The following is a 14,752-nucleotide window of genomic DNA, read 5'->3' as shown; positions in this document are numbered from 1 at the left end:
ATAAACACTTGAGTAGAGAAACATTCAGTCAATCCAGTGTCCAAAAATGATTTACCATCATTCAAAACTAAATGGTTAGAAACCATTTAGCACTTGCTGAATGCACACAGTATGGATACACTACCCAGAGAACTTGAGGAGTCCCCTTCTCAATACTTGGTCATTTAAAGATGATGAGAAACAGAAGTGGGGTTGACAGGGAAGCTCAGCAGTAGAATGTTTGCCTATCATGTGTGAGGCCCTGGATTCTATCCCCAGAATAATAGTAATAATGATGACGAGGACCAAAGTAAAGATAACAGTGGTATAAAGTAAACTGTCCAGTTACAAATCTTAAAGCAGCGCTGTAATCTCACATGTGTTTCTGTGTGGTCCCAGATTCTGTAGTCCCAGTAGTGACCTCACAGAAAATGGCTTATGATGACCAGCAGAATGATGAGGGGGGTCATCTTCCACTTCTAGGTTAGAACTTTGGGTACCAAAATTATTAGTATCCACTAAGCTCTCAATTGCAGATCCACTCTTGGGCTTTGTGATGCTGAGGTAGGACTCTTTGCACTGTTCACCTTTCCCAGCTATTCCCTGTCAGTTTCTGTAGATAGAAAGAACTAGGAGACTAAGAAGCAGGAGGGCAGAGAGAGAGAGAGAGAGAGGACATGCACTCTCCTATTCGTAAGCTGTTCTTCTCAGCACTGCACTGTTTTAAGAGCAATAGCACGCATAATCCTATTTAGTGTTCAATGTAACCTAATGAGGAGGCTACATTAGAAATGAGGAAAATGGGGCTGGGGATGTGGCTCAAGCGGTAGCGCGCTCGCCTGGCATGCGTGCAGCCCGGGTTCAATCCTTAGCACCACATACAAAGATGTTGTGTCCGCTGAGAACTAAAAAATAAATATTAAAAATTCTCTCTCTCTCCTCTCTCGCTCTCTCTTAAAAAAAAAATATTAAAAAAAAAGAAATGAGGAAAATGAAGCGCAAAGAATTTTAAAAACCTGTTCAGAAATCATATAACTAGACCACCCAACTAGAAAGTAGCAGAGCCAGAATATAATTTCAAGACTGACCCCCAAAGCTACAATGTTTCCTACAAAATAACACTATAAGGCTTCTTCCAGGTACTCCAAGCTGTTCCACAGGCCTATTTACACTGTTCACAAGTGACTCACTAAAGGCAAGTGCTTGCTTTTTTAACTTCCTAAATCTTATTAAGTCCTCTTTCCTTTTTCATGCTTCTTCTTATCTGCAAAACAGTATCATTTGTCCTGTGGAATGTCCCACATTCTAAATTTGGCTATTTGTTTCTTCAAGGCATCATTTAATCTGTCCCTCCAACATCCATATTTCTTGTAAAATCCAAGTTAAATGAAAACAGAATCCAGTCAAACCCCTTTTTGAGGCAAGAATATTTTGTCTATGGTGCTATGTATTTTCTACTCCATCAAGTCAGGAGGTACATAATGTCTGGTTGTTCCTCTTTCTGTGATCCTAAAATTAATCAGTGGATTCAAAGCCTAATCCTTCCATTGTAATAGGAATCTGGAACTCTAAGTGCAAAATTACCACAGTCTACAGTAAGGCTTAGGCCCAAGACAGCCAGCATACCCACTATAATGGTATAAATAATGATATATAAAGTGGCCCTTCTCCAAAAAGAAATAATAAATGGTATTCATTCAAGTCTTCAATAAAAGGAAACACAAGTTCATCCCACTCCTTACAGGTCCTTAATAAATTTCCTTTTGTTAATCAATATATCAAACAATTAATGAATATTTAAAAGGAGATCAATGGTGAAGAGTTCCAAAATCTAGTTGCAAGCTTTTTCTGTGTTCTTCCTTAATTATTTTAATCTTTTTGCCCACATTTTCCCATTTGAAAATGAAAATGTCACCAACTGGTGATACCTCAAAGGACTATGGAGAAGGTATAACAAACAATGAAAGTTAAGAAAAATTAAGTTCAGCAAATAAAGGTTTGTTTTTCTTACTTAGATTAGATTTTACCCTGAATGAGGGAAAAGCTTGAGAAGCCACAAATCTGAATAGATACTATGAAAGAATTAAAAGAAAACTCTGCCATTAGCCTGTAACAGAAAGGCTAACGTACTAATAACTTACCTAACATTGGCTGCAACTATTAGACTATTTCATTAAAAGTACATTATATTACATGTAATTCTTGAACAGAATATCATACTAAATCACATTTGAAACCATATTTAATATGGATCATCCTCAAATAAGGGTATCAAACTGCTAATCTTGATACCATAACACCAGATTTGGGGACCCAATCCCCAAGCTACTAAATGCCCCAAGCAAACAATCTAAAACAGGAAAATGTAGGAATTTAATCTTGTATCCTTTGTAGATGGAAACAGTGACTTATTTTTAATACATAGAATAACTTGAAACATTTAGCATATACCAAAAAACTAATCCTTTCCTGCAAAGATGAAATGCAATAAAATTATTCAGAAAATAACATTGCTTAAAATATTCTGAGCACAAATTATTTGTTACCAACTGAAGGACCTTGGGGAATCAAACTGTAGACCTTCATTCCTCAACTCAAAGAACCTTTTTAATCATACTTTGATTTTTCTAAGTGCTCTGGTTTAGTGACCCATCACATGTCACTTCAGAAGACTGATCTGAAACACACAAAACTAGTTACTTTTTGATTTTTATATTTGAAATACATAAAAGCTGAGAAGTTTCCCTGCAGCACCTTCTCTAAGGCAGGTTTTAAGAACTTGCAGAATCCATCATCTGGAAGAGTCAACTGACATTTTCTTTGATCTCTTCATCTACTATTGCCTCAAATTCTCACCATGACATCCTTACAATGCTTTAGTAGATGCTGACACAGGCTATTCAACTCTGCTACATAGTTTGTGTTTATACATCATCACTACAGTGCCACCATCTGAGCAAAAGGAAGCAGAATAACATTTCAAAATAAAGTGAAGGTAGCACTACTCATCTTTTTAAAAAATTGCCATGAGGGACTTCGTAGTTTAATACAACTGACAAACTCACTAGGAAAAACTCAAACCAACAAGATCCTGCCCAGATGGAATGAGGAAGATAACCTGGTAATTCAAGACTATGTCAACTTTCTTTTTTTTTTTTTTTTTTAATTTCCAAGACAGACTTGTAAAAGATATACCATATCATTAGGAAGAAAAACTCACATCAAGACACAGGCCGTAAGAGAAGGATTTTGTGTTATAGCATACCCGAGAATTGAAGGAAGGAGAAAAAACCCTGAAAAAACTAACAGCAGTAGACTTTGATACTTGGATCTTAAATTCAAATATAGAAATTCTTACCTCCCACTGTAAATGAGGCGGGATATTTCTTATCTGAAGTTTCCGAATCCTGCAGAAGAATTAAAACAAAACAAAAAAAAAAAAATTTAAGAAAAACACAAAAGCAAATGACATTAACAGCCAACATGGAAGTTTAGAAACTGTACGAAATACCAATATCTTATTAACTATTCACCAACATATAATGAGAAAATGTAGCCCAATGAAAAAGTTAATTGCAAGATGCATATTGAGACCATTTGGGGATCTGGCATTATTGGATTATTATGACATTTTAAAAGTCACTAAAACTAGCATAAAAAATGTTTGAAAAACATTTTGTTGGATGACTACATTCAAAGTTCAAACACTTTCTCCTAAAATTAAGCCTCACAGGACACAAAGTTCAGATGTTTTTATTCTGAGATCACAGCCAAGACATGAATAGAATTCAGGGAACTCAAAATTGGGAACAAGGGGGTGAGAATCACATATTTTCACTACCCCCTGACAAAAATTTAACACTGTCTTCAATTATGAATATAATAATAAGTCATGGAATTATAATACATGTAATTTTAATATCAATATAAATCAGATATTTTCGTGTCACATTAAGTTATTGGGAATCCTTAAATATCTCCACTTACTGCGGTAAGATGCAAATAAGATTGCTAGAACTTGTTACTTAACATTAAGCACAATATTACTGAGTTTTAAGTTTGCTAACTATGGGGCTGGAGTTGTAGCTCAGTGGTAGAGTGCTCGCCTAGCATGCACGAGGCACTGGGTTCGATCCTTAGCAACACATAAATGTAAAATAAAGATATTGTATCTACCTAAAACTAAAAAATAAATATTTAGGGGGAAAAAAGCTTGCTAACTGTATTTCAAAGTTATTTGTTTCCTTTATAATCCCTATATATTTCATACATTTAAAAAGATCCTAAGAAGAGTTGTATAGGCTTCAGACTGCCAAGAGTCCATAGTAGAGAAAAATGTTAAGAAACCCCACCTTAATCCAAATGCCTACATTCACACATACAATTATGTGAGACTGTACTAGAGATGCCACATACCCATAGCCCCTTAGTAGTAAGGAGTAAGTAAGAAGTTTTAGTTATCTATTAAAACCAATAAAAATTTTGTGGAATCAGGCCTCTCTGACCACATTAAATATCATCTTAAAAAATAAAATAATAAAAATAACAATAAAATCTGACAGGGGGCTGGAGTTGTGGCTCAGTGGAGCGCTTGCCTAGCATGTGTCCAGCACTGGGTTCAATTCTTAGCACCATGTATCAATAAATAAAATAAAGGCCCATTGACAACTAAAAAAAAATATTAAAAAACAAACACCCTGACTGGAGATATAGCTCAGTTGGTAGCATGCACAAGGCCCTGGGTTCAATCCCCAGCACCCACCCCCACCTCCCCCACCCCCCAAAAAAACCTAACAATGAAATTTGACATCAGGTGAAAAATTAGACTTCTTCAACTTATAAAATTTAACAACTACAGTGAATTTCCCTTTCCAGGTCAAATAATTCATGTTTTTCAAGTTCCACAGCAAAACACCAGTTTACACTAAAGTCACAACCTAGTTCTTTGCCTCTTCCCTTTCCCCAAAAGCAAAAGAATAAATGCTGCAGCTGCTACCTATTCATCTGAAATGCCAAGGAAAATATAGATGAACCAAATTCAGGGGCACCCTATTTGCAATCATAAAAAGGATGAGGAAAGGGAGAACCACTATGAAATCATTTTTATGACAAAGCAAAACAAAGCAAATCATCAAGGAGCAGTCTACCAAAGAAACGGTAAAGGGAGTATCAATCTAAGGAAGGAAAACAATAAAAAAATAAATAAAACCATCTACTTAGAATTTGCAGATTAAATACTAGTTTAGATTTGTATAAAAATAACTCAAGTGTTCATAATTGTAAATACTGTGGGACAGGGACTAATTTTCTATAAAAAGCTTAAAAGTACACCCTAACAAAAAAATGTTCCAACATACAGATTTCAGAACTGTTATATATTATTTTAGCTGACATAAAAGTTACTCACACTGTGTAAATATTTACTCGGGGTAACTAAGGATATAAGAATCATTTGCTACACATACGCAATTACTCATCTATTTTAATCAAGCATCTGACACCATAAGGATAGGAAGTAGAGTTTTAAAAAATTAAGTATTCACCCCTATTAAACTCAAATTTGGGGAATACAAAACTTTCCCCCCAAAACACAAATATACATGCTGAATTGAGGTCAATTAGCAGATGATTATTCATATTACAAAAACAAATAACTTCTCAGGGCTTTCAGGAAATTCTTTAAATAAGATATTCTTTTTGTAACATTAAAAGGAATGCATTAGCTCTATTTTCCAAGGAATTTCTACTCATTCTTCAAAGTGTACATTCAACATTTATTTACTTGAAGTTACTCCAGAATAACTAGTTCCCTTATATGGTTGTCCAGTTTCCATTATCTGATTCTCTCAAGTTCCATTTTAGACAAACATAAAAACTAATTCCATACAGTTAGTGTTCTGACATCTAGAATTCCATTTGCCCAGAAACTAATCTCACAATTTTACCTCTGATTCCTCTGCTCCACTCTTATCAGTACAAAACCCAGAAGACTCAACATGAAAACGAACCAACCTATGGCATAAATGGTACTCACAGAGCACAAAAATATGAACTTCTGCTATGGAGAGGACTTGAGAAACTCTATCCCACCCCTGTGCTTATCAAGTTGGCTGTATACCATTAGTTAAACACTATCACCCACTTCTCTACCACCTCCCACCTGAGCTTTTAGAACTAGGTTTTATTTAGATTTGATTTAAATATTTAGAAGTCAAAACAATAAATATTGATGTTTTAATTGACTGTTTCCACTACATTATTAAATTATTAAAGCTCAATTCAACCATCAACAAAATAGTGTTTCACCTGCACCTGTAACACAAATAAGCAGGCTGCATACTCCTTAACAACAGGGAGTAAATTAGACTATCTTGCTCACTGTTGCATTCAGAGTCTAGAATAGTGCTTGACACCTGATAAGCACTCTATTGATAAAATCTGTTATAATACATAGAAGGGAAAGAAAAAAAAATCACAAGATTCATGGATCCACCATCAAGAAACATTTCCAGTGGTTTTTCTTGCAGCTTATAAAGTGAGGAAAACAACTGCTGCACTTAGGTTTGAGGGAGAAAAAAACTGAATTATTGAAGTAGTTGCATTACTTAAAGAAAAAAGCCAACATAATCTATTTATAAATTAATTAATCATTTGGAATCATAAGGAAATTTAAGGATTTTCTCTCTTGAGGGAAAAATGGGATTAAAGTTCTCAGACTAACAGACAAAATTATTTTTTTAAAGGTTTACTGTGGGTCTGGGAGTATAGCTCTATGAGACAGCACCTGCCTAGCATGCAGAAGATTTTAGAGTTCATCCCCAGCACCACAAATAAAACAGAATGCCTAACCATGCTTGAATATTAGTTACCATAAAAATTCAATAAGTTATTTATTAAAGCAGATTTAATTACAAGATAAAGAGCCAATAGAGAATCTCATGTAGATTCTAAAGAGCATCTTCAAGTTCTTTAGTAATTGCTGAATATGGTGGCTCACATCAATAATCCCAATCAGGAGACTGAGACAGGAGAATCACAGGTTCAAAGACAGCCTCAGCAATTTAGTGAGACCATTAGCAACTTAGCAAGACCTGTCTCAAAATAAAAAATAAAGGATGGGGATGAAGCTCAGAGGTAAAGTGCCCCTGGGTTCAGTCCTCAGTACCAAACCAAAGTTTACTAATTGATGGAATTTGATTTTCTATAAATTTTCAAATTGGTAAAGTAGAAAAACTAGTAAAATGAGCATCCATATATCCATTACCAGCTTCAATTATCAATTATCTGGATCTTGTTGATTCTATACTTATAGCTCGGTCAACATGTCCTATTTACGTATCAGATCATGCTGAAATAAATTAAGTAACTGTGATAAGGACCTTATTTCAACATAACTACAAATCTACTATTGTACCTAACAAGGAGTTTCTGGTAATCTCTGTTATCAGATGTTCAATGTTTATTCTCAAATGCCTGATATGAATAAATAAATTGGAAAAAATACTTATCAAGATCTCAAGATGCTCATATGCTTGAAACTGACATGTCTTTTAGGTTTATTTAATACAAGAGTTTCCCTACTCTGTTTTCTTGCCATCTATTTGGCAATCCCAGGTAATAAACCCTATTATCTAATTCTGGATTTTACATATTGCATCAAGGCGGAAGGGTATGGTACAGTAAAGCTGCTTTCTCAATGTGTCCAAGAACCAGAGAGCAAGTAAGAGCACATGTAAGCCAGGTGCCAGGGATGACACATGCCCTCTAAAGCATGCCTCTAGTGACCTACTTCCTCCAACAAAGCCCCACTGCTACAGTTTCCACTGCCTCTCAATAACACCAAATACAATTTCTTCAATTGATTAATATTTAATTCTCCTTTAATGGACAAATCCTCGTCTCTGTCTCAACTTCAAGGAGTCCAGCCAGGCACAGTGATGCACACCTGTAATCCCAGCAAGTCTGGAGGTTGAGACAGGATAACAAATTCAAGGCCAGCCCAGACAACTTAGCAAGACCTGTCTCAAAAGAAGAATTAAAAAGGAGCCAGATGTGGTGGCACACACATGTAATGCCAGCTATTTCAGAGGATGAGGCTAACCTCAGCAATTTTGCAAGGACCAACATAGCAAGACCCTGTCTCAACATATAAAATAAAAGGGGCTGGGGATATAGCTCAGTGGTAGACTACCCCTGGGTTTAATGCCCAGTACTGAAGAAAGAAAGATCCAAAGACATCATTCTTTCTTTTCAGAATATAACTTAGTGTCCTGGCATTGTCCAAAGGTAATCAAGCATTTTAGTTTTTTTCAGTCTCATGAAATCACAGACTCATAAATACTGTATATATTAACCCATTGCACTAATTCTTTTTGATGCTCGACCTCCCCCATCTTTGGCCAGTAAATGGCCTTGTTGTGTTGCCTCCAACATCTTTCTACATGACTACAATTTGAGGGCTATTTTGCTTTCTGCTATGATATTTCAGGTTGAACTTTTACATCCTTTGCCCCCATCTGCAGTCAGCTTTATCTATGGAGCACTAGAAGTATACAGTATACTTCTGTATGCTATAAGTATACAGAAACTATAATCTTGTCACTAGAGTTGTTCATCCTACTGGATTGGCCATTGCTTCAAAGCCAGGGCTAGGAAATGCAATTTGTTTGGAACAAAAGTAAAACATGCATTTAATACTGATTATTTCTAATTCAAATTTTAGGTTACCAGGGTTTTACTGAAAGTCTTTGATATTTCCATCTTTTCTTCCACTGGTAAAATTGAAAACTGGCGTAAAAAAGAATATAAACAAACAAAAAAAAAGCTTTGTTTATTCTTATTTAACTTTCACAGAATTGTATAGAGTAGCAAACAAAGCCAAAAGTAATTTAATTTGTTTGTGAACACAAGCTTATTAGTGACAGGGTCAGAATCCACCTCTGGGCATTCTGGCTCTGAAGAAGTGTGTCCTCTTAACCATACTAAGTCTTACCGATTTCACTTATAATCCAACCAACAACATAACCACATCAAAAAAACTCAGTGAGGGGTTTGGGGATGTGGCTCAAGCAGTAGAGTGCTCGCCTGGCATGCGTGCGGCCCGGGTTCGATCCTCAGCACCACATACAAACAAAGATGTTGTGTCCGCCGAAAACTAAAAAATAAATATTAAAATTCTCTCTCTCTCTCTCTCCCCCCCTCTCTCTCCCCACCCACTCTCTCTTAAAAAAAAAAAAAAAAAAAAAAAAAGAATATTAAAAAAAAACTCAGTGAAAAGTACAAATTGTGGGCTGGGATAGTGGCTCAGCAGTACAGCGCTCACCTAGCACGAGCAAGGCCCTGGGTTCAATCCTCAGCACCACATATAAAAAATGAAATAAAAGTATTTTTTTTTAAAGTACAAATTGCAAGTTATATTCAAGGTAAAAAGATATGCTAATCCTAAGCAAAAATTTTCACTTTACCCCTTGGCTTTAATTTTTTTTTTAAGTTGTAGATGGACACAATATCTTTATATATTTTTATGTGGTGCTAAGGATCAAACCCAGGGCTTCACACCTGCTTGGCAAGTGTTCTACCACTTAGCTACATCCCCAGCCCACCCCTTGTCTTTAAACCTAACAGTCATAATTTATATACTACAATCTACTATTCAAATTCAATATAATGGACAAAGTTATTCAGGTGGAGTGTCTCTAACCTCAAATCTGAAACACTTTAAAATCTTTTTTTTTTTTTTTTGAGCACTAAGCGCCTAACACGACACCAAAAGTGGAAATTTCCACATCTGACCTCATGTGATGGGTCAGTCAAAACAAATGTACTGAAAATATTGTATAAAATTACTTTCGACCTATGTATATAAGGTATATATGAAAACCAAATTTTGTGTTTAGACCTGGGTCCCCTACCCAAGATAACTCATTATGTATGTACACAAATATTCTAAAATTTTAAAAAGTCCTAAATCCAAAACATTCATGGTCCCAAACACTTCAAATAAGGGATCCTCAGGCTAGGGATATAGTACAGTTGGTAGAGTGTTTGCCTCGCATGCATAAGGCAGGCCCTGGGTTCAATCCCCAGTACCACAAAAAAAACAAAACAAAAAAAAAACCCACCAACCAAAAATACCACCAACCAAATAAGAGTTCATCAACCCCAACTCAACCTGTATATTTACACCAAGAAAGGAAGAAGAAAGGCAATTATACTGAAAACTGAACTACTCCTCTGCTTTGAGAGTTTATGAAAACTGTATACACAGGCATTCAGGTACTGTGAATCTAGTTATTTCATGTGAAATTCCAACTCAAGCCTTGGAACCTTTCATTCAAATCAACTTCAAGTACTGAAAGTACATTTTCTTTATCTTATTTCTCTGTCTCACCCCTTTCTTTCTACCAACACTTATAAGAATCAAGTGGGACTCTTTCCCACTTCATACATGAAAGATACTGAGGCTCAGACAGTGAGCTAACACTGCTAACAAGCCTGAAGGCAGGAGGAGAAAACCAAGCCTAACTTGTATATTGTTCCTCTTTGCCTAATTTTCTTATGCCAAGGATTGTAATACAAGATCCACATTTGAACTGCTCATTCTCAAGTAAAAAGCCATACCACGTAGAGACAAGAGCAGTACAATGTGGACTCTCTGACCTGCCACTTGGTGGCACTCCCTACTGGCTACAAACCGTTATTCCAGCTCAAATGCCCCAGAGGAATTTGTTCAGTTTGGATAAATACAATACTGTTACAAGGTAGTTATATATATCCCTTCTTATTTTATACAGTTAAGAATTAGCTCTTTAAAAAAAAAAATCAACTTCAATTTTGAGAAGGTTAATACTCTAAGTAGGAGTATTAACGGACCACTGCTACTTGGTATAACTTTGCCTCATGGCTGATTAGGCAATATCTTACCAAATCCTCTGACAAGAGGTATTACCTATAACTCAAGGATTCATTCTTACATCATTTCCTTATGTAACATGCTCAAAGATTTATCTTATAAACAGGGAAAACTAGGAAGAATCTAGAGACCCAGGTAAAAAGACATTCACTAAATTATAATATATGTAACAAAATCTAATGGAGACGGGCTGTGGAGGCCGCGGTGGAGCGAGGCGCGGGAGCCCGAGGCTGAGACACACCGGAGGGAGCAGAGAAGCGCCCCACCATCATCCCGAAATAGCGAGAAGAGGAAGATGGCTGCGGGAAGTGAGTAAGCCGCTCCGTGCTCCGCGCCCCCGCCCCCGCGTCTGAAAAGATGAGACAAACAGCTGTAAATCAGCATTAATCCATCCGGCTGAAACAACTGATTAGCCCTTCTCATTATACGGAGTTAAATGCCTACCGAGCCTTCATAAGTAGTGGCCACAGGTTTGAAACGGGGCTTGGGAGAGACAGTAAGGACCCACCCGTTGCATTGGTCGCCCGGCAAAGGGAAACGAACTGTCGCCATTTGCAAGAGACACCACGATGGCAGAGAACTGACGTCATCAGACTGCTACGGAGGAGATAACTTCATTGAAACCTGCAGCTACAGGTGTGTGATCCCCTAGCCTTCCCTCTCCACACATCCAGGAAACCTTAAGGGCCCCTCCCAGCTCTCCCGTAAGGGCCCCTCCCAGCTCTCCCGTGAGTGCTACAGCCAGCCCGAGGGAATCAGAGGTGGTTCGGGACACGCGGCGCGGAACTACCGCTCCCACCAGGGCTGACTGCTGAGGTCTCTTGCACCAGCTACAGGGAAGTGGATACTGGAGGGCAAGTAAAATCCGCTGAGGATTCTCAGCCCCAAGCTCTACAAACTTAGGGTTTGAGGGAATGGCAAACGGGAAGAGTGTGCCCAGTTATTCATGAAAACAGGGCTCCCAGGAGCAGCAGACCTGGCGTGTAGCCAGTATTCTGGTGAGTGGGGCCTGGCTAGAGGAAAAGTGGGAAGTGACTAGACACAAGAGGAGGCCCTAGGCACTCAGGATTGGAGACTCGCCCAGTCTGGGAGGAGCTGCTGCACAGTGATTGGTTCCCGCGTACTGACAGGAGAAACTTGAACTGGTGGGCACAGCGCCACCTACTGGAAGAGAAGTTAATCAAACTCTAAGATGGCATTTTTTTTTTTTAATTTGGGTTTTCCTTTCATCTTCATTTTTCTATCTCGTTTTTTTTTTTGTTTATTTTTTTTTCTTTTTTTCTTTCTTTTTCTTTTTTCTCTTCAAATTTTAATTTTAATTTTTTTTAATTATTATTATTTTTTTAAATTTTTTTTCTTTTTTTAGTTCCTATTTCGTTATTCTTTGTCTTTTCATTTTTCTTATCCCCCCTTCCTTGAATTCTACCTGCCTACTCTCATTCTCTTTAGTGACTTCTTCCCTTCCCTTCTAATACCTTTCCTCCCAAGCATCAAATAAATTTATAGGAGTAAACAGTAACTCAGCAGTCAAACAGAACAAGAAGCAACATGAGCAGCTTCAAGAAGCAAGGAAGAAAAGGAGTACAAACAATGCAGGACAGCCTAAATATTCAGGATGACCTAGAGTCATCAGAAAAATGGTCATATAAAGACCTCAAGGAACACCTTAGACAGATGGAATGGAACCTTAAAGAGGATACAAAACAGCAAATTCAAGCAGCGAAAGAACACATTGAGAATGAATTACATAAACAGCTAAAAGAAGAAGTTAAGCATCTTTATCAGGAGATAGAGATTATAAAAAATAATCAAACAATAATTCTAGAAATGAAGGAAACGATAAACCAAATTAAAAACTCAATTGAGAGTATCACTAACAGAGTGGAGCAAGTAGAAGCCAGAACGTCAGATAATGAAGACAAAATATATCATCTTGAAAAGAGTCTAGCCAACTCAGAAAGGCTGGTAAAAAAACACGAGAAAAACATCCAAGAGTTATGGGATAACATAAAAAAACCAAACTTACGAGTCATCAGGATAGAAGAAGGTACAGAGATTCAAACCAAGGGAATGAGAAACCTTCTGAATGAAATAATTACAGAAAACTTTCCAGAGATAAAAAAGGAAACAGATATACAAATTGAAGATGCATACAGGACACCGAGCACACAAAATCACAGTAGACCAACGCCAAGACACATTGTTACGAAGATATCCAATTTACAGAGCAAAGAGAAAATATTAAAAGCTACAAGAGAAAGGAGACAGATTACATTCAGGGGTAAACCAATAAGGGTAACAATGGATTTTTCATCACAGACACTGAAAGCAAGAAGGTCATGGAACAACATATTTCAAACACTGAAAGACAATGGATGCCAACCAAGAATTCTGTATCCAGCAAAATTAAGCTTCAGGTATGACAACGAAATAAAGATCTTTCATGATAAACAAAAGTTAAAAGAATTTGCAGCCAGAAAACCAGCATTGCAAAGCATTTTGAGCAAAACACTACACGAGGAAGAAATGAAAAACAATAACCAAAACCATCAGTGGGAAGTGCCTCGATAAAGACAGAGGGCGAGGGGAAAGATAATCATGGAGAAACAAACTAAATTTTTTTTTTTAAAAAAAAGGATAAACAATCAAACATGGATGAAAGTTCAAACCATATATCAATAGTAACTCTGAATGTTAATGGCTTAAACTCTCCAATAAAGCAACATAGGCTGGTATCATGGATTAAAAAAACAAATCCAACAATATGCTGCCTCCAGGAGACACATCTGATTGGAAAAGACATACACAGGTTGAAGGTGAAAGGATGGGAAAAAATATACCACGCACACGGTCCTCGTAAGCAAGCAGGGGTGGCCATCCTCATATCGAATAAAATCGATTTCAAGACTAAGTTAATCAAAAGGGATAAAGAAGGTCATTATATACTGTTAAAAGGAACCATTCACCAACAAGACATAACAATTATCAATATTTATGCACCAAATAATGGTGCTGCGACATTCATAAAACAAATTCTCCTCAAGTTCAAGAATCAAATAGACCACAACACAATAATTATGGGTGACTTCAACACACCTCTCTCACCATTGGACAGATCTTCCAAACAAAAGTTGAATAAAGAAACTATAGAACTCAATATCACAATCAATAACCTAGACTTAACTGACATATATAGAATATATCAACCATCATCAAATGGATATACTTTTTTCTCAGCAGCACATGGATCCTTCTCAAAAATAGACCATATATTATGCCATAGGGCAACCCTCAGTAAATATAAAGGGGTGGAGATAATACCATGCATTTTATCTGATCATAATGGAATGAAACTGGAAATCAATGATAAAAGAAGGAAGGAAAAAATCCTACATCACATGGAAAATGAACAATATGTTACTGAATGATCAATGGGTTACAGAAGACATAAAGGAGGAAATCAAAAAATTCTTAGAGATAAATGAAAATACAGACACAACATATCGGAATCTATAGGACACAATGAAAGCAGTTTTAAGAGGAAAATTCATCGCCTCAAAAAAAGAAAAATCCAACAAATAAATGAGCTCACACTTCATCTCAAAGCCCTAGAAAAGGAAGAGCAAAACAACAGCAAATGTAGCAGAAGGCTAGAAATAATTAAAATCAGAGCGGAAATCAATGAAATTGAAACAAAAGAAACTATTGAAAAAATTAACAAAACTAAAAGTTGGTTCTTCGAAAAAATAAATAAGATCGACAGACCTTTAGCCATGCTAACGAAGAGAAGGAGAGAGAGAACTCAAATTACTAACATACGGGATGAAAAAGGCAATATCACAACAGATGCTACAGAAATAC

At 36.7% G+C, this 14,752-nt stretch overlaps 2 protein-coding genes across 4 annotated transcripts in view; one reads left to right on the top strand and one right to left on the bottom strand.

Annotated features, from left to right (window-relative positions):
* Positions 1 to 14,752, top strand: part of LOC308643867 (protein FAM221A) — a 330,925-nt gene that overhangs the window by 116,755 nt on the left and 199,418 nt on the right. The window lies entirely within an intron of this gene.
* The window catches only part of IGF2BP3 (insulin like growth factor 2 mRNA binding protein 3), a 143,689-nt gene that overhangs the window by 88,401 nt on the left and 40,536 nt on the right, over positions 1 to 14,752 (bottom strand). For both annotated transcript variants that reach the window (XM_081284228.1, XM_081284229.1), the window contains exon 3: positions 3,338 to 3,386. In XM_081284228.1, coding sequence (XP_081140354.1) covers positions 3,338 to 3,386 — 49 coding nt within the window. The remainder of the gene's footprint in view (positions 1 to 3,337; positions 3,387 to 14,752) is intronic.

The sequence above is a fragment of the Spermophilus citellus genome (genome assembly GCF_964194105.1).
Source record: "Spermophilus citellus genome assembly, chromosome: 3".
Taxonomy (NCBI): domain Eukaryota; kingdom Metazoa; phylum Chordata; class Mammalia; order Rodentia; family Sciuridae; genus Spermophilus; species Spermophilus citellus.
Note: the sequence above shows the minus strand (reverse complement) of the source record. Positions and strands in the feature narration are given on the sequence as shown.